This window comes from Ixodes scapularis, unplaced genomic scaffold, assembly GCF_016920785.2.
Source record: "Ixodes scapularis isolate PalLabHiFi unplaced genomic scaffold, ASM1692078v2 PGA_scaffold7__128_contigs__length_106722199, whole genome shotgun sequence".
Taxonomy (NCBI): domain Eukaryota; kingdom Metazoa; phylum Arthropoda; class Arachnida; order Ixodida; family Ixodidae; genus Ixodes; species Ixodes scapularis.
The window spans coordinates 97,391,275-97,412,219 of NW_024609882.1; the positions used below are offsets into that span (position 1 = coordinate 97,391,275).

General features: G+C 45.8%; 1 protein-coding gene across 2 annotated transcripts in view; it reads left to right on the plus strand.

The window, feature by feature from the left end:
• LOC8025662 (DNA-directed RNA polymerase I subunit RPA43) overlaps positions 1 to 16,604 on the plus strand; it is a 46,175-nt gene extending 29,571 nt beyond the window's left edge. For both annotated transcript variants that reach the window (XM_029989706.4, XM_029989707.4), the window contains 2 exons: positions 8,262 to 8,470; positions 15,468 to 16,604. In XM_029989706.4, the coding sequence (XP_029845566.2) occupies positions 8,262 to 8,470; positions 15,468 to 15,688 (430 nt within the window). In that variant the 3' untranslated portion in view covers positions 15,689 to 16,604. The remainder of the gene's footprint in view (positions 1 to 8,261; positions 8,471 to 15,467) is intronic.
• The last annotated feature ends 4,341 nt before the right edge of the window (positions 16,605 to 20,945 follow it).

Here is a 20,945-nt window from a genome sequence, read left to right on the forward strand (position 1 = left end):
CTTCTATCACGGCCTTCAAATTTGTATGTTGCCATTTAAGGGAATGGGTAAAAAATTTTCCTGATGCATTCAACCAAATTTGGTAATCGGCAAAATACAAATGTAACATATATATGTAACCATACATTCCATTTTTTTCACTGTAATGGGAACAAGTTCCTTTTTCACATATGAAACTTATAACGGGAACGCGTTACAAAGATCCGAAGGAACGAGGAAAAAGCTTCCATTCCTTTTTACGAGGAACGTATACAACACTGTTGCAGGCACACTCAACTTGACAGACTTTTTTTTATTATTATTTTATCGTGGGGCTAAGGAGTTGCGCAGCGACAGCGGTGTTCGGGTAAAGACCACACGCTACCGTTCCAACAGCGGGCACTCCCTGCCCTCCCTACGCGCATGCATGCCCTTCCCCTTTTGCCATCCTCCATTTTTCTTTCTTTTTTTCTTCTTTTTATGGTTGTCTTTTTTTTTTTTTTTTGCAGCTGCTCTTTTGCTGTTTATTTCCGTGCGCATTAGCTGGCTTGGCCGTCTGCCAGCCCCGCAACGCGAGCTATGTGCTTGTCGTGGGCGCAATCCGACCGCGGGTGAAGTGACAGGGGGTGGTGCTTCGTTCGCTACATCGAGGTTCCCCGCCATGAGAGTTTGATACAGAAAAACAGTGCTCCTATACTATTACATGTGATTTTCAAGGGGATGTTTGGACTGTTTGATATAAACAATAATTTGAAATACCGGGGTGTGATATAACGGGGCTCGACTGTACCACTATAACTTACAATGCTGTCCTGAGCCGGCATGCACGTTTTATGTTCCCAACAAGGCGGACAGAAATGCTAAATTTGACGGAAGCGCAATCATGGCTTTGACAAAACCAAGGTAGAGCACAGAGAAAGCATTCTGCTGGGGATGTGAGCTGTAGTCTCTGTGTTTTATTAATACAGTCTAAGCTCGTTATAACTGACCTGGATTTTGACCAAGATTTTGGTCTTTTGTAAAAGGAGTATGTTGTATGCAGATATGAAGTTGAGTCAATGGTTTGTAGAGGAAAACCAACCGAACTTTGCAAATCGGTATGTTGTATCCAAAGGTCTGTTGTAACCAGGTCTGTTGTTATGAGCTTAGACTACATAAGCATTCCTTTGGTGAAAAGTACACATGTTACTTACTCTCCGAGGAATCAAAAATAGACAACGTCAGTTAGAGTGCACTAACTTTGAGAAGTAATAGTCGTGAGTGTGGAACACATTTTGTGTATTTGGATCTTTCAAAACTTGCTGCTTTTCCTGTGGTCAGGAAAAAGTTAACGTGCACCACGCAGTAGTGAGACAGGGCCGCACGCCAGTACGATGCTTATCCAGATTGAAACGGGTATGGGTGGGGATTGAATTTAGGATCGCTGGGTTCTGTGGTGCGAGAGAGAATGGCGAGCAAGACATCACTTTGAATCCAAGTACACAATCCTTTTGTAATCCATGATTCGAGAGGTGTAAAAAAACATGCTCGCGTTACACAAATCACGAGCAGGGGTGGTCCAGCTGCGCCAATTGCGCTATTTTGATAAATTCTCCTTTACCTGCGCCTTGCTGCGCCTAAAGACACAAACTGCGCCAAACCGCGCCAAACTGCGCCAAAAAGGGCTAGTCGGTCCGTGAACGAATCCTTTTTTGGAAGAATGGCGTTTTCGGCTGGCAACCCGGGGGAGTTTTATTTTCTAGGCTAGGTCAGCTAGGTGGTGCCAGAGCACTATAGAGCTATATAGTGCTCTAGGTGGTGCAAGCAGGTGCAAACTGCCGCCCGATATAAAGGGTAGGGCCGTTACCATAGCCGTCACAATCCAATTCAGGTTTCCAGCCCAGTGGCATTATTGCGCATTATTGTTTTGTTGCGACCGTTTTGATATGCGGCGTTGTGGCTGTTTATTTCTGCATCACCACTACTAAGTCCTCTTAAAGAGGAGCCAACGTGAGTAGTCTTTTTTTCTGCATGCGCGTTTTAAGTTACAGACCCCATAGTAGAAATTTGCTCGGACGCTCGTTCACCCGCAGACCAGCGGCATCAATACCGAACGGGTACTCTTTTCGATCGCGTGGTCGTTGCTTAATTTCCTTGTTGCGAATTGTTGCGTGTTCCTTTTCATGTCAAATGCCGTAAACGATTGGTCACCCCTTGGTTGTCATACTGTCGCACTGCGTGCGAACTCAGAATAGAGCTTACAAACATGTTTAATAAATCGCTATAGTTTCGGACTTTTGGCAGCCGTAATATATATATATAATAATAAAGACATGGCACAGAACTGCTCTATGTTCATGCTGCTCCAAAATGTTTAGTCTTCCTGATACCAAGGTGCTCCAAAACGAGCTTTTCCCTGCTCCAAAAGAGGAGTTTATGTGATACGAATTGCTCCAAAATTTGGTTTTTCTTGCTCCAAAAATTGCTCCAAAACCTAAAATGGCTGGACCACCACTGCACGAGTGACCATGAGCTTTCAAGCTCGTGGTGTTGCTCATTGTCTATACCCACGTTCACTACCAAAACCTCCAGAACCGGCGATTTTTTGGAAATAATAGATGTACGCTCGAAATCTGCACGCGGAACATCATGATCAGTGTCTTGGAGTCATTACTCGAAACATTATTGAGTTCGCAATCATTTTTATGTGAGCTGCAATAATCAATTTTCCACCTTCTGGATAGGATCAGTAGAAATGCGAGATTTGTTTTTTTCACTTTATTTTTGACTAAATGGTAAGCATCTATGTATGTTATTGAGTTCAGCATTGTATATTCGTTGGCTTACGTGTGCTATGAAGTACTGATAGATCCGTTCTAACTTATTTCACTTTGGGTAGTTTGCATCAAAATAAATATAATCAGCCTATCAATTAGGACTGTCAACACCGAGCCTTTTTTTCCCAGTTCAATCTCGGGAAATAACCGCCCCCCTCCACCCTTTGTATGGCTGGTCGTTTCTTTGAGGAAAGGTGGCAGCCCTACCCAGTGCACAAGTGGTGACTTTAGCGCACCTCAGCTCTTCCCACCCACCCCTTATCTTTCTCAAATTTACTTATTTCAAGGGGAGGGCATCGCGCAACTTTTTTTATATCCAGCCATACAGAGTTTAAGCGATCCTTGCACCACGTGGGGTGCACGTTACCCGCAAGTTAGGTGGTTGGTTCTATGGGGCGTGGCCGTAGCATTGGGCTCGCTTCCATCCGGTAGGGTTTGCTTGAGCGAAGCCAAGTCGAGGCGGCCTAGGCCAGGCGAGGCACCGAGGACCCCAGGAGCAGACGACGGACCGCAATCAGCTCGTTGCGGTCCGTCGTGCATCCGGAACGTTTTACCAAACGAGGAGCACGAGGAGCGGATGCGGTGCTCGATGCGTCAGCCGCTCGCGCAGGAGTACTGCGCTTGCTCCGCCCGCTATGTTTAACGAGAGCGGCGTAAAGGCCACTTCCGCAGCGTGTTTCGTTCACTGGCATGCCCCTGTTGGATTACGACCTGAACTTCGTGGTAATACGAAACTATAAGCAGTTTCCTTAGATTTCCGGGAGCCACCAAGCTGCTCAAACGATGGATTTCGTCCCTTTGTTGCAACAGTGAGTGGACTTCATCAAAGTGCAGTTTTGTTTGCTTCAAATCTAACGACTTTGACAATCGTGCCAGATGTGTCCCCGCTGAGTCAAATTAAGTCGATCCAATGTTGGTCACGATACGTATTAATGAAATACTTGAGTGAAACTCCACAGCACAGTCCAATGTCGGTTGCGATGCCCCAAGAACAACCCAACCGTATTGTCAACTTGCATGAACGCTCCAGAAAATATTTCGTACGGGGGTGCGCAAAATAATTGCCATCAAAGTTTGTAAATATCTAAATTTCTTTCCACGCAAAACTTATTTCTCGAGCTGAATGAAATTACACGCGTCGTTAGAATTCCGGTATCCACTTGCACGATGGTAACGAAGCGTAAAAGAAACATAATGGCTTCAATTTATTGGTAGACAACCAAATAAGAGGCAGCAGGTGCATTGAGCTGCTGCTTTCATGAACAGAACCACGGTAGAACCTGTTGCCACACAGTTCGTAGACGCAACCATGGGCCATTCAGTGGTCACGTTTGGTTCATCTTCTCTCTATTGTTTCTGCGCAAAAAGCTATGTCAAGCTACACTGCTGTAAAGTGTAAAGGGGACAGAAACCTCATCAGGCATCACACCTTTAGTCTCTGCCCACCTCCCGGTCAATCGGGAAAAGAAAGAATAAAGAAAAAGAAAAGAAAGGGTAAATGGCGACGGGAACGAGAAAGAGACGGGTGACACGGGAGAATGGCTTGGGAAAGCTACGTGGCTGACGTCATGCCCTCCGCGTGACTTATCTAGTTTTTTTTTCGACGACTCTTGGCAGGTCTACAATTGAAACCATAGGTTTAGTTTCACTCATTAAAAAGGTTAATTTAGTTACAGTATTTACTCGCAGAATGAACGCACTTTTTTTCCGAAAAATCGATGCAAAGTTAGGGGGGGCGTTCATTACGCGAAGTAAAATTTTTGCGCCCGTATTTACTCGCATAATGAACGGACCTTTTATCTTGAAAGATCGAAGTAACTTCTTATCTCTTTGCGCGCGGCGCCCAACCCCGTAACCAAACTAAGCTGTACAAAAAAAAAAAAAAAACTCCTTTTTGTTTTGTTTTTCTTAGTTCCTTGTTTTTTTGTGTTTTTTTTGCCGTCTTTCGCAAGCTGTTTTGTTTGCTTAGGCGTTGCTTAGGCGAGGGCTCTCCGCTTATCTTTCTTATCTCCTTGCGCGCGACACCCATAACCGAACTGCGCTGTGCAAAAGAAAGCAAGCTCATCCTTTTTCTTTTGTTTTCAATTCCGTGTTGTTTTTTTTTTTCTTTTTGCAGTTTTTCGCAAGCTGTTTCGTTTGCTTAGAGGGCTTCTCCGCTCCTCTTTCTTACCTCCTTGCGCGCGGCGCACGACCCCCAAAACCAAACTGCGCTGTGGAAAAAAAAAAAAAAAAAAAAAAGCTTTTTTTTTGTTTTTGTTTTTTCTTAATTTGTGTGTGTGTGTGTTTTTTTTTTTTTTTTTTGCCGCCTTTCGCAAGCTGTTTCGTTCGCTTAGAGCGATCTCCCTTCTCCGCTTCTCTTTCGTACCTCCTTGCGCCGGGCGGCGAGCAAATCCAAAATCCAAAGCAGGGGCGGATCCAGACCTCCATTTTAGGGGGGGCGGTTCCTCGGTGTAAAACGGCGGGGGGGGGGGGGGGGGGGGAGTATTTATATTTTTTGTTGAGTTATCTTTTTAACTAAACTCTGATAACATAATATTGATCTTGAGAGCTTTTGTATCGGTTTACCTGTCGTGGATGAACTCTTTGAATTAAAACCTTTCGGGTGACCACGCTAGAGGTAAGTGTAGAAAATTGTGGTGGCACTATCCTTTCTGAAACTTGGGTTTCAGACCGACACTACGTGAGCAGTCGATTTAGGGCAGCTTAAAGACATTGCCTTGGCAGACATTCTGGTTGGAGCTAGTGCTCAACTGCTGCGGCAACGGGAAGGTCGGCTTAAATCAATGGAGCAAGTACGTTGCAAACAAGCGACAAAAATGAACCGGCGGCTTCGACGCTGCTCGCGGCGTCAAAACACTGTTGACGCAGCGAGCGAAACGAACGCTGCCAGGCAAGTTCGTCGGTTGTTCGCCGTATATTTGGAATGTCCAGAGCGCAGCACATGCGGCATTGCCAACCCAAACTCGTGTTTTCACGTGTTCTGGATGCAACTCGAGAGAACGAAAGCGAATAATTGTTGAATATTTTTGAAAGCATGTTGCAGTTCGGCAACTATAACTTTTAAACTTGGACAAGACCTTAAACTAGCAATGGATCCTTCCAAATTATATTCAATTGCACTTCGTCTGGATATTTTTTGTATGAAAGGAACACTTGTTTCTGGGTAGTTAGCTCATTCGTCAGGGTCGAGAGGACAGGTGCAGAGATATGATGCGGCAGAACGGTTGTCCGGTCGGCGAATCTCAACTGGACTAAAGGCCGATCACGACTGCAGCATGGATGTTTGGGAGTCGGTGTTCACTCGAACGGGCACAGGCACTGTCTATTTAATTTATGTATAGTAGCATCTTTGAAAGGGCTCGTTTTCCCCAAGTCCCTAGGTAGGGAATCCAAAGCCGCACGTGGAAACCAGCAAGCCCCGCCTCTGTTCCGTTCGATACACACATATTCGCTCCTCCAAAGCCGCGCGAAGGCTCTGCCATCAATCCACAGAAGCCGCGTTTAACTCGAAAAGTAAAGATGGCGCCAAGGGGAGACAAGGGGTAGCGGGCGCCTTTCCTAAAATATGTCCCGCCACCCTAAGTTGAAACGGCATTGTATACAAATAAATGCCTACGGCGTCGGCTTGAGGACCCCGTGTAAGCAGCCTCCAGCCTTTAGAGTGCTCCTACCGTTTATCTTTCTTTTATTAGCTTCCCGCCACAAGAAGTCGTACCGCAAATAGTATGAAGCCCATTAGAGGAAATATGTCCCCCTTCTGGCGCTCGTCGGCTTCTTTCTGTATTCCGCACTGCGGCGCTGATCCTCAGTGAGGGAGGGAGGCGAGGACGAAAGCGGGCTCATGTTTAAGCCAAGGTCGTGGGGAAGTCCGGAGCATCTTCAGGAGTAGCTCAGACCCAGACTACACTACCCGGAGCATTTGCTTCCTCTCTCAGTTGAGAAGAAAAGTAAATGGTCACCTGGTTGTACAAGCTGCATCCTGCATCGATTGCTTACGTTTTTTCTTCGAGCTGACAAGGAACCCCGGGGGGGGGGGGGGGGGGTTGCCTGGCGAGACGTTTGGGGGGGGGGGGGGGGGGGCGATCGCCCCCACCGCCCCCCCCTTGGATCCGCCACTGATCCAAAATGCGCTGTGCAAAAAAAAAAAAAAAAAAGCTCCTCTTCATATTTTTTTTTCTTGCTTCCGTTAGATCTTAGCGAATTTTTTTAACGCCTTTGCAAGGTATTTTGTTCGCCCACGTTGCCCATGCATTCGCGACCTCGCTGCACTAGGATAGAAAAGTGCATTCATTTCGCGCGCGTGGGGGGAGGGGGTCAAAATTTTGAAGTCCGAGTAGGGGGTGCGTTTATTACGCGAGTGAAAAAAAAAAGTTGAAATTTTGTGAGCCGACTGGGGGGGTGCGTTCATTACGCGAGTGCGTTCACTGTGAGAATAAATACGGTATTTATTCGACTTTTGCCACCCACCGTGGGGAGAACCCTGTAGGGGGCTAATCGTCGAACCAAGTCGAATAAATAACTAAATTAACTTTTTATGCACCACTCCGAGTAGCCGCCCACCGCTTGACTTTTTTTTTTTTTATGTCGCGGGATGACGATGCGATTTTGCCTGTGCAAATTGCTGCAGACCGTCGCCGTCATACTCAGCAGGTCCGCGCATCGCCACGTTATCATTCGCTGTCGCATCGCTAACTGCCGCCACTGCTATGCTGCTTCAAACAAAAGAGCGCAGGCGTTCGTTATACATAATGACAAATACACTGCAAAAGGACGAAAAGCGAAGAGACACACTGGATAGAACAGAGTGCTCTGTTCTATCCGGTGTGTCTCGTCCCTTTTTGTCCTTTTGCGCTGGGTATTTGTCATTATGTATAACCAAAACCAACTAGCCCGACTTCCTACTTTATTGCAGGCGCTCAACGTGTTTCTTTTTTTTTTTTTTATTTCAGTGGCGCGGCCGCCGGTAGTGTTTTGGGGGGAAGGGGGGGGGCCTTCTTTCACCCCTTCCCTCCCCCCTTTGTAATGTCCACCCCTCAGAAATTGCTGGGGAGAATCCTGACCCCCTATATTATATCACCCCAGCCATGTACCTCACTCACCTGCACGCACCGCGTAAGTGCAGCTTTTGCGGCTTTTCTAAAACTGATTGTGTTTAAGAGTTGAGCTTGTTGGTACATATTTGTAAAACTATAAAACTAAACACGAAGAAAGTAAGTAGAGGACAGACAGCTGCTGTACTCCTGTCCTTTCTTTCTTTGTGTACAAATTCAGTTTCGTAGTTGAAGCTGACTTTTTTTTAAATTCTAAAACAAATTTGTTAAGCCTAAAAAGAAGCATCCTCTATGCATACCTTACATGCCAAACTCTGGATCAAGACAAAGTAAATTTGGGAGTGCGGCCTCTGCGGAGCGTGGGTGTGACGTGGCACTTCAGCTCCGACCTCTGGTTCTTCCTCGTTGCTCCCAGGAAGACGCCGTCTGGTCGGAAGGGGGCCGGCCGAGCCAAGAGGAAGCGGCCCGGCGAGGACGGGACCTCCTCGACGGGAGACAGGGGTACCCTGGGACTTCTGGGGAGCGACGGTCTGTCGGCGGCCGACACAGTCTCCATGTCCGACGGCAGCGTGGCCCCGCAGCGTGAAAAAAAGAAGAAGAAAAAGAAGAAGGAGAAGATCAAAGGTAAGCTCCCTTTCGGCAGAGGCATTCAGCGAATAGACCATTTTCACTGGCCAGCTTCGTTACGCTACTGCCGCTGCCCGCATCGTGAGAACTGTTGTCTTCGTACGTGTGCAGCAACTCCGCTGCTGATCTGCACGAGCAGAGCGCGGACGATAAGAGTCGTCTCGTTCGCAGGCGCCTGCCTTCTGCAAAACGCACCATTGCATCCAATCTGAGCCGAAACGCCGCTCTGCGTGGCACGCGGTAGTGTCAAAGCCGCCTGTTGCATTTTTCTGCAAACTGCGACGCACGCCGAGGCCGAGACAACTCCTCTCCGGCACTTGCTGGGCCACCCTGCGCTTCTTTGTCATCCGCTTCTGAGACGGCAGTTGTTAACTGTGGCAGGACTCTCCAGATTTACACCTGGATTGCCGGGCTTTCTCGAAGCTCCCGCTCTAATTGTAAAGGCTTCTCCGACTCTGCCGCGACAAGCTAGCGGCTCTCCTTGTCCCTCGTGGCTCGAAAACTCCTTTCGTGAGGTGCATTTCCGAGTCAATCTCATACCCGTAGGCACGAATTATGCGATTCGCTGTCGGCAACGACCTCCTTTATACTGTTGCCCGTTGCCAATACATTTGAATGCTCAGATGGCTAACACACTTGCATTGGCACTCTAGAATTTTTCGACAATGTCTCTGGCAAATACTGACTTCTGCGTTTGAGCAACTTGTTTGATTGTATAGCTCTGTAATGTTTTGTAGAGGAGTCATTATGTAATTATCTAGAGGCGCTGAACTTAAAGAGGCAGAGGTTTTGCGCCCTAAGGGGGGGGGGGGGGGGGTGGGGGTGAATCGGTGAAACAAGTAAAGAAAAAAAGTTGGGTTCTGATTATTGCATTATCGTAGGTCGGGGCTCTAGAATATGTTTCCAGAAAGTTTGCGGTAGATTTATGTTGGGTCGTGCGTTTGTTTTAAGCTTCAATTGAATGAAGGGATGTTGCCTCCACTTACTCACTGAAAAGCGGGACAAGCTCCTCCTGCAAAGCCCTCCTTCCATTCCACTTGGCGGAGCAGATGCCAGAGGAGAATCCCTCCTCGTCTCGCCTCCTCTCCAACATTCGCTCTGGTGAGGCGGAGAGAGTCGAGGCTTAGCGCTCGCCTTTCTTGTCTCGTAACAGGATATATCAGACGACACCGGAGTGTAGTTTTGGTGCTGCGAGCGCCGGACTGCAATTTTCTCGGCCTCAGCGTGCATCCAGTTCCCAGAAAAATCTGACGGGTGGCTCTGATAGTACCGCGCGCCACAGGGAGTGGCGTTTATGCTCGTATTGGTCGTGATAGTACTTGTGGCGGCATTATGCGTGCTTGCAATGGTTACTGAAACCACTCTATTAGGCGTTTGTGTTCCTTTTGAGCTTTGTCAATGCCGTTACGTGTCGAGGACGAGAAATGTAGCCATTGCAGTAGGTGGCCTTCAACATGCGTCGCGCGGTAGTGGTTGCACGAACGTGCGCCGGTGCTCGACCATTCTCGTCTACAGCGCCTGCCCACTCGGTACGACGATTGAGAAAACCCCCTCGCCTCACGTTTCGTTGCGACGTAGTGGGATGGGGACTCCCAAGTCGCGTCCATGACGGTGCACATGCCGGGGACCATTGGGGCAACGCTCAGTTCAGCTCTGCTTCGGGCAAGCCGGAGGCGGAGTGGCGCTCGAAGCGATGCCTCACTGGAGGGCAAGGACGGTCGAGGGAGGGCACTCGAGGAACGAGGGGACTTTCGCGAATGTCCCGACAAGCAACTGGACACGGAACTCGAGTAAAAATACCTAGAAAATGTCGTCATATTTGCAACTGGGCATTTCGATAAGTAATTATGATTGGAATTACTAGCTCGCTTACATAATTCAAATTACCCATTGTATATAAAAAGTATCTCCATCTCATTGAACCCATCAAAAATACATCTAGTGAAAACGGTCCATTCAGATTCATTTACGCAAAGAAACAACTGGCGAGACATTTGGGCCTCCCGTCAGGGTTTTAAAATTAAGGTAGGAGACACCTCTAGTATGTACTACCATTTCTTTTGTCATCTAAGTAATTTTAATTTCAAAATTGGCTCAAAACGGTCAATATAATCATATTTTTGGATTTTATTAAAAATCTTCGGCGCTTTTGAGGGAAAATCCGAGGGTACTACCTTCATTGCATCTTCATTATGAACCTCAAAAATAATCAGTACTCTGGTGCATTACTGAAACTCAGGTTTGTGTAGCCAAATTTGCTATTGAGTGACAAGCGGGTGAATCTAAAACGAGAAAGACACATAGAGTGCCCAGTTGCCTTCGGTGGCCATTAACTGTGCGACCAACAGACAGCGGGCGCATAGCATGGGTGATGTGAAGTGGCTTTCGTGACCAAGATTAGACGATGCTTAATCAGTTACTTTTCGCAGTTCTCAATAAATTACGACTGTTATCAATTCGGTCAGTGTCTCTGAACTATAAGGTATAATATTTTTTCGGTATTGTGTGTAGTTTTATAAATATCACGGCTCAAAGTTTGGTTTCGACCGTCTGCGGCAAAATTGAAACTATTTGCTAGATAGGGATGGCAACACTGGTCATTAGCCATAAGGGCCGCGACGCGACGCCACCGTGGTGCTGCAGTACGCGACGCCCAGTGTTGCTGGGCTAAAAGCTAACCTGCCTGCTGCCTGCTAAGGAGCATCTGGTTGTATCTCTAAGATTGGTTTTAGTGGAGTACCTGGTTTCACTTTGACGTAATATTTCGGCTGTGATCATATTTCATGCTCTAAAGCAATACCAGTCATTTACTTTGGTTTCGTTTTTGACCAAAGCTGCCCTTCACACTGACCGGGTATTAATGCTCGCCAAGGTTTTTATTTGTACATGACACATAAGAGCCCAACCACCCAGAACACAATTCGCAGCTCGAAGTTTGTTTTCTTTCCGCCCGAAAACCGCCGATCAAGAACTGGCCAGTTTTAGTCTCACTCACTCTCTTCTCTGTGGTCATGTGCCGTTTTCTAGGGTTCAGATACAACCCCCAAAGATAATCAAAGTCGTTGGTCATCGAAGGCGCACACTCAATGTTAAAAATAGAAAAAGGATACGATACCCTATTTTTGTGGCTTCTAAAAAGCTGAAAATACTTTGATTGAAAAAGAAAAAAAGCTGCTCAGCCGCGTGACTTTCAGTAACTTTCTCCTCCTTAATATTTCTTCTTCCTCCCCAGTCCAGTTTCGGTTTTGGCTTCGAGCAGTTGCGTTTTTTGGCTTTATTAAAAATATATGCGATGCTGTAGCAAAATAGTGAAGGAGTAGTCTTCTGACACCATAACAAATCACCTGCTAAAAACTGATGACTTTTTTGGGTGGTCTCAGTGTCCTTCTAAGCTGCCAAGCGACCAGATAGAGCCAAGCCAAGTCAGCACACGTGCGCATTGTGGCTGCAAGTGGGAAGTTGCAGAAGCAAGGACAACGTAATTTCACGATGCCCACAGGCAACAAAATTGGGGTCGAGGAATTTCCTGGCCTTCGGACGTACTGATGCGAACAAACGTGCCGTGGCCCGCAGCCTGTTTTTAGACGGTGAAATCGCGAAAGTTGTTAGGTCTAAAGACAGTTGCGTCAACTTTTGTGCCAAGTTCCACCGATGCGAAAACTACTTTGAGCGTCTTGGGGCGCTTTCTCGTTGGCGGAAAGAACGCCGAAGTTCTATTTTCACGCACTAGAGTGCTTGCCTAACTCTGAAAACGACGGCCATCCCGAGTTGGGTGGTTGAACCTAGGGGGGCCCACCTGACTGTGTCCTCCTGCATTTTCGGTCTCGGACCTAGCAAGCACCCATCCGCCCGTTTTTCATGATTATCTCCCTGTTTTGAGTGGGTGCATGCTCGGTATTTCACGGTAGGCTTTTAACGCAGAATGTGTTTAAGGGCGGGGACATTTCGGGAAGACGTGACGGGACACCTTGGAAGCCGTTACGAAGTGTGCAACGGATACTTGAGATTTGTTCTGTAGAGGGGTACGCCGGGAAGAAAGAATGACATTCTGAACACGTCCCGAAGGAATCAAGCTGTTGCGAGCTCAAAGTTCTACCAATGCGCCATGTAGTTGGTAGATGCGAAGCTAGCCGACTTTGTCTTTACCACAGTGATCGCCGGATGGTGTTTGCATTCGCAGCCAGTTTTCGAAAGTCATGTTCAAACAGTTTGTGCAAATAAATGAGAAATCTATGACGTGCCTATCATCGCATAAAAAAGAAACAGAGTTTGGAAGCAAATACCACGCTGTACCCAAAGAAGGAAAAAAAAAACTGCAATGCCGAAGAGTGCCACAGAAACACATTATGTATACGAGGGTGGTCCGATAAGTACTTGGCCAACACAAGAAACACAAAAATTTTGAGAAAGTGACGGTTTATTTTTCAATATAGTCTCCTTTTAGTTAGATACACTTGACCCAGCGATGCTCCAACTTCTTTAACCCATCTGAAAAATATGTTTTCTCCAAGTCAGCAAAGTGGGCTTCCGTGGCGGCGATGACCTCCTCATTAGACTCAAATTTCTGCCCGGCAAGTGACTTTTTCAAGTCAAGAAACAAAATGAAGTCGCACGGGGCCAAATCTGGAGAATACGGTGGATGGGGCAGCAGTTCGTAGCCCAATTCGATCAATTTGGCCGTGGCGAGGGCAGAGGTGTGAGCCGGTGCGTTGTCATGGTGGAAGAGCACTTTTTTCTTCGCCAAATGGGGCCGTTTTTTCTGCAATTCGGTGTCGAATCGGCCCTATAATTCGGCATATTACAGCCCTGTGACCGTTTTGCCCTTCTCCAGGTAGTCGATGTAGATCACACCTTGTGAATCCCAGAAAATGGTAGCCATCACCTTTTCGGCCGATAGGACAGTTTTCGCCTTCTTCGGAGCACGTTTGCCGGGTGAAGTCCACTGTTTCGACTGTTCCTTGGTCTCTGGTGTGTACCAGTGGATCCATGTTTCGTCGGCAGTCACGAAACGGCGCAGAAACTCCTTCGGATTGCGCTTAAACAGCATCAAACACTGCTCTGGAGTGGTCTCACAGTTGCGCTTGTTGTCTGGAGTGAGCAAACGCGACACCCATCGCGCCGACAGCTTTCTCATGCCCAAAATTTCATGCAGGATATGACTCACGCGGTCTTTTGAGATGCCTACTGTCTCAGCTATCTCGTGCACCTTCAATCAGTGGTCTGCCAATAAGAGATTGTGTATTTTTGTCACATTATCCCCCGTGGTAGCCGTTTTCGGGGCACCTAGGCGTGACTCATCAAAAACCGACGTGCGACCACATTGAAACATGTTAAACAAATTTTTGACGGTCGCCATCGAAGGAGAAGAGTCACCGTACACAGCATCCAAGCACTCTTTGATTTCACTGCGCGATTTCCCTTCCAAAAACAAGAATCAAGTGACCGATCGATATTGCTCTTTTTTCATCTTTCTAAAATTCGCGAATATGCTTGCTTCCACATGCGGTCAAAACAAAACTACGAGTCCGGTTCGGTTGACATTTCGATAGTAGCCGTCTACGAGAATGTAATGCACGATAGTAAATTTCTCTTACAATAGTGGCGCCATCAGGCGGTGAGGCTAAGTACTTATCGGACCGTCCTCGTATACAGTCGCCGACCGATTTTTCAGACACAGATTATTTGGATACGTCCGATTATTCTGACGTCTTTGCAGAGCCGTCGCTCACCCCATAGAATTATTGTATAACATTAACCGAAATTTTGAATGCAATAAAGCTTATTGCTCGATATTTTTGACATAATCTGCACGATTTCCTCAGTTCCAGCCACAAAACAGCCGCCGCGATAACACTGCGAACTTAGTCGCTGCCATTTTGGTTGATTTGATTTTGCCCTGAAGCCTCGATACCACGTCCTACGCACAAAACAGGCTGGGTTGAGGCTATAGCCAGGTTTTCCGGTTCCGCTATAGCCAATGTGGCCGCCGTCTGCCCATTCTTATGGCTCTTCTAGTTCTTCTCGTGGTCCGTGTTTTTTGAGTGCGACCGCGAAAAGAGCGGCCGTCTGCCGTTCTTGTTGTCTTTGAGCGCAAAGGTTTTTTGCCGATAGGCTTAGTATTGAAGCGAGCTTGGAGGGCTTAATATCATCAGCATATAGTGCCAAATGGCGGCAACTTCAACTTCACTATTTGTGCCAACAAAGGTGTGAACAAAGTGCCGCACCGTGATCAAACAGATAAACAAACAAGTGAAATGTGAACAATATAAAGCGGAAGTTGCACGAGAACTTAGAATTGGCATCAAGCAAGTGGAAGGGGGCTAATACGCAGCGGAATATGCGTGGAACTTTGGTAATTTGGCTGAAATCAATTCTTTGGACAGCTTGATTATTCGGGCAATTTTGGGGTCCCCTCCGAGTCCTAAAAATTGGTCAGCGACTGTACCAACCTTTTCCTTAGGATCAAGATAAGTCTAGCATTTTTCTAAGGCTGCACGCGGTCAAAGCCGAAGTCGTAAGGACTCGTGGTTTTCTTGATTCCCGTCGGATTCCTCGTGACCGGGACGGTTCGGTCGTGATTGCGAACATGGTCAGGCAGTAAACTAAAGTGTAACAGGGTGGTGAACTGGGCCAGTTGGTTGACGTTATACTTGATGGGTAAAACAGCTCGGAAAATGCGGACTACGTCTCTGTCATGTTTGTTCTTCTCAATCTGCGTTTTCTGAGCTGTTTTCCCTATCAAGTAAACTAAAGGCAGAGGAGGAAAAAGTGTGGGAACCAACTGCGGTTGCAACCACTTAATATAAACATGTCGTTCCTCCAAATGATTGTCTGTAATGCGAGTTGTCCTTAAGAATGAGACAAAAATGGGATACAAAAGGGGTCCATAATAAGGAGGCCCGACTGCATTCTTATCTCTTATTTGAAACATTGCCAGAGTGCCGTTTTGTTTAGCCTCAATAAAGCGATATGTGGGGTCGTTTTGTTGCTGCAGATTCTACGTCGGATGGTTCGACGCAACTGGAGAAGAAGAAAAAGAAGAAGAAAGCGGAGGTGATGGAGTCGAGAGAGACTTCGCCTGCAAGTCCTGCAAGACCCAGAAAGAAAAAGCTCTTCGACTTGGACAGGGATGACGAAGCGTTGCTCACTTTCCAAAACAGCATCTCCTTCTTGCGCAAGGGCAAAAGCAAGACTGGCAAACACGGCCAAATGTGATGCCCAATCCTCGATTGGAAGGGAGTCGCCGAGGGCAATGTGCTCCAAAGTCCATATCATTGAACCATTGGTTTAAGCTCGCGTGGTTTTTACTTTGCACCCTTCGCAAACACTAATGTTTTTCCAAATATTTCTTTTCTTTCTTAACGTACAGCGTGTATACCAATGCGCAAACCCACTTCAGATCATCCACAAAATTTGGTTTCTTACGTGTCGTGCTGTGATTTACTACATAGGTGTGGCTAGGTGTTGAAAATTTTGAGTGAAAATATCAATAAATAAACTTGCCTCGTTCAAAGAAAAAAAAAAGAACCTGTTTTAGGCAAATTTGGAGAATTTGGAGACTGTGCCATAACGGTGCTTGTCAACAGGTGGCGCAAGTGACCCTACTAGAGGATGCGATGCCTCAGTCAGTCATCTCCGTACAATAAATGAGGGACTCCGAGGGATTTAAATACATCCTCATATTTCGTTGATTTAAAAAAAATTATTGCACTTTGAAAATTATACATTATACTCCGGATGAAGTGTAGTCAAAACTTTTGGAAGATTGTCTGCTAAGCTCGGTGTTGGGGTGTCCTTGACACTTTTGACATCTGTCGGCAGCATTGCGCAGACGACACGCACTGTCTGCAAACTTTTGAGTGGATAAGGCCATTCGTCGGTATTTTCACTCCAAGCTTCCACCGCCTATCCGCACCTCTGTAGTAAATGGTGGCGCAATACATTGAGAAACCGATTTCTGCGAACCATCTAAGTGGGTATGAAGCGTTACTGTACGCGCTGTATATGTGTACAGCGAGGCCCTGAAGGCAAGTAGTCCCTCGGAAGAGATGGCATAAATTATTTTTAACGCAGAGTGTCTTTTATGAGTCATTTTTGTGAGAAAATTGTTATAAACGAGCTTCATCAACAATTGACTTGGATGAGCGCCGTAAACGAGTGTCACACTGGGTGCATTACACGACGGTATGTACGGGCTGTTTGAGATCATTTCTAACAGCTTTTTAAAAAAAGGGAATGAGAGACGAGTGCCATGTATTTATCAGGCTCGGCAGACATTTGACGAGGGAATAATTGTTGCAGTAAGTTGCCTAATCGACTGCAATCTCCTAATTAACTTTTGAATTGCAGCTGAACCTCGATTTAACAAAGTCACCGAGACGCTCTAAATATTTCGTTGTATCGGGAACTTCGTAAAATCGAGAAATTCATTCTTCGGGCATAGGCTGCACGGGGAATCCGAATTCATTTGTTAAATAGGGAAATTCATAAAATCGGGTTTCGTAAAATCAAGGTTTAACTGTATTAGTTTTAGGGGTACATGTTGGAACTGCAGTATTGATGGCAATCACTGTTAGAGGCCAGACCAATTTAAAGAATTTGCAAAAAGGTGATGGTTTTTGTAGTTATTCATCAATTCATTCTCGCGTTTTTCGCCTGACTAAAACTGCGTGATCATACCGTGCCCACAACGACGCTTGGAAGAGTGGCGTAGATGTCAAGGTCACGTCGTCACTTCAGTTGTCGGCGCACTCGCCGCGGACATGCTGCAGAGGTATTTACGACACGATTGAGAGTGATTGGTGATCGATGCTGATTGAAATGACAATGTCACTCTTCCAGGCGTAGGCAACGTTGGATATGCTCTTTTTGCGGGTAACTTTTTAAATCGAGTGAAAAGATTAGTTCTCATTACCACCAGCTGCGTCTTGGCCACTGGTTGCGGCCCATCTTGTCCCCTAGTTGTGGCCACGACGCGGCTGGACCGAGATTAAATCAACTTGGCAGCTGGCCAACTCATCTGCCGCAACTGCCATTTGCGATAAGCAGGAAACGGAACAAATGGCCCCGGAACAAATGGTCCCGGAACTAATGGTCCCAAGTACAAACTAAGAAAGAATGGTCCCAGATAAATATTGCCAATATGGGTTTCGCATTTTCGAATAAATCCGATAATATCCAATAACACTTGCCGGTAAAACATTTTACAATTTCCAATTTATACGGAAAGCTCCGAATTTCGATGCTGCCGGTTGCACAAACTCATCCGGTTTTTATATTTTTCTGGGAAACTCTGAAATGTTTTGTGCCAATTTTCTTTTTTTTTTTCTTTTTTTTTATTTAAACTTTTGTGCTGCAAGCGTCATAAAATAATATATTTTCAGCCCGTATAAAAAAGAAAAGTTAGGTAGCTTCTCTACGACAATAATCGAATGGGGCTCGCTTATCTAAATATACTGCTCAAAAACTGCTATATAAAAAATATGCTCAAAAACAACTGCAAGGCATGTAACCGGAGATTCAGCAGAATTAGTCGGGCATAGCCATCCAACTGTATGGAAGGCGATGGACGCTCTACGGGCGGAAGCTTTATCTGTCTCCGTAAAATCTGCTCGGGAGTTTTTACGGAAAAGAAAACAAAAAGAGCGCTGGTCCAGATGCAATGCCGACTGCAGACTCTCCGCCCAGTAGGACCAGGGAGCAAATAAGATGGAGGAATTCCTTCGAGGCGTCAGTCACACTGTTCGGTTTTGAACACCAGGAGTAAGATGTTAAGGCACGTCCATACATGTGTGTTATCAATAAATTGTATAATTTTTGAACATCTTGTCGTAAAATTATAGTTTAACCTAGCTAGTGCAGTTGCTGATCTGGTTAAATAGACATGGAGGAACAACAGATGTGCACGGAAACCTAATACACCTATAAAGGCATCGAGCTCCGCTCGTTCCGTGTGCTATACCATCGCGCTTCATGGCGAGATGGAAGTCATTCGAGTTTCAAGGCTTCAACAGAATGACTAAGGGTACTCATTTTTTGTTTCAAAAGAGCTTACGGGTACTATAAATATCCTAAAGCACCTTATATGAAAATAGTAATAACTCCTACAATATTGCATAAGGTCACTAAATTAACAGTTAGGAGATAACTGTTGGACTGTACTAATTTTGAAAATATTCTGACGATTTTGAAGAAAATTAAGTTCAATACCCGACCACTTTCTTCGAAGTAACCGGACTCAAAATAGAGACGAGATCCTTCATTCCACCAGGAAATCACTGATTGCATAGCTGATGAGGAATATTGTATATACAATATACTTCATCCGTTATGGAATCGGTGATTATCGTTTAGAAGCTAAGAAACTTTATTGTTTAGAAACTAAGATGCACCATATGGTGCATCTCAGTTTCTAAATGATATTCTTACGGGACCATTTTTTCCTACCTTGGACTTGGGACCATTAGTTCCGGGACCATTTGTTCCAGGACCATTTGTTCCTACACCCGCGATAGGCATATTTTAACGCTTTTGAAAGGCAGAAAATAATTGTGTTGCGTACGACGTAGTGATTCTTATTTGTGTATGTTTAGACAGCCAGAAGTTAGTTAGCCTCAGTGGGCATTATGCTACGCTTTAAAACCGAAAGATTGCTAACCGATCAAAAACCCGAGGTCACCGACCATTGTTATCGTTGCTTGCAGACAAATCGAGGACCATGAAGAAAAAATTACAGCGCAGCAATGGTAGCACACTTTTTTTTTAGATCCTCTCAAAAAAAAGGTGCGCTGCAGTACGGCTCCGCCCGTTTAAAACTGGCTAAAAAATGTATTGCTACGCCCTGCCTCAGAGCTGCGTTGAAGAAATTATGTCACCATGAAATGGACAGGAGCTTCCTGTAACAAATCGATCGCCTATTAGGTGTGGGTTTTCCACACAAGTCGCTGACTGATGCGACATATGGTCTGAAAGGGAAGTATAGAGGTGTTCCACGAAAAGTTCATGAATGGCAAAAAAGAGGAGCAGCCATCATTCCTTACTTACATGCTATCTCTCACAATTTGAAAATAGTTGCAGAGCGTTACAACGTTCCAGTTGTTTTTTCGGCCCCGAATAAGCTTTCGTCATTGTGCAAAAGAATCAATGCTCCAGACAGGGATAGTGACAAATGCAAAAAGAAACAAACGTTTTCCGAATTTACAACCTCTGTCGTCTGCAACATTCAGCTATCCTGTGGGCGTACTTACGTGTGCCAAACAGGCCGCTATGTAAATTGCATGCTAGAGAAGACGCAGCAGCTATCAAACAGGCGCCGTCTGGGCATCTGGACATGCATTATGATCGATGTCCAAGCACTCCCTTGTTTTCAAACACAGCCATCCTGGGACGACACAATGGAAAAACAAGTTCTGTAAAGTACCGATGGAGCGCCCAGTCAAAATATGGAGATAATTGCAAGAAAGTGGAAAATGGGCACTTGTTAGGTCACAAATTTTATCTATATGTACTGCACATATTTCTTCAGATGTTGCAACATCTAGAGATGGGCGCCTATTCGGCATTTTACGGTAAGGAAATTCACGAAGCATTTGTCATCAAAACAAGGGGGGCCGATAAGTGTATCAGTGAGCTGTCTGTGACACTGTTAGATAAGAAAATGTTATTTTTAGAGAGGGAGTGTTGTGACTGGAAATGACATAGTTTTATTAAAGTATTTAAGTCAGTGTGTTTCTAATATGCTTTCAGTTGCAAGTGTGCTCCGTGTTGTCGTTACCTCCTTCACTTTGTCCCTGTCCTTCAGTGCTTCTATCCAGCTATTTTTATTAGTACTAGTATTTGGGGTACTATCTCAGCGATGTGTGTTTAGAAAATTGGCAGACAAATCGGGGACCATGAATAAAAAATTACAGGGCAGCAAATTGATGGTCGAGGCAAATTTGTAAAAACCACAGGGGTGATAATTTATGAATGCAATGCCATTTATCGTTACACACCGCCAGATTTAGTGGGGAAACTGAATTGGTGCATAAGTCGTGACGACATTTAGAACGACCTCTAGGAAAACCTCAAGGATAACATTGAGAACGACATCTAAGGCGTCCTCGAGGACAACCTCTAGGAAGACATCAAGGACGACGTCGGGGACAACCTCAAGGACAAACTGTATGAAGACCACAAGGACGGCAACCTAGAAAAGATGTCTAGGATAGGACAACCTCTAGGGTGATCTAAAGGACAGCCTCAAGGACGACCTCTGGGACGATGTCAAGGTCGTCGGGTCCTTCGAAGATGCTGCGAATGTGAAGGAGACTGTGTCGCTCTCCACACGCATGGCGGAATGGGGTGCAGTCGCAGAGCTGAAATGGTCTTGCGCATACTTACTGCACATTAGGAGGCCAGATTGTGATGAGCAACTTAATGTTATTGCATTAAAACTTTGAGGACGCTTAAGCTTCGCCTTTAAGAGTGGAAT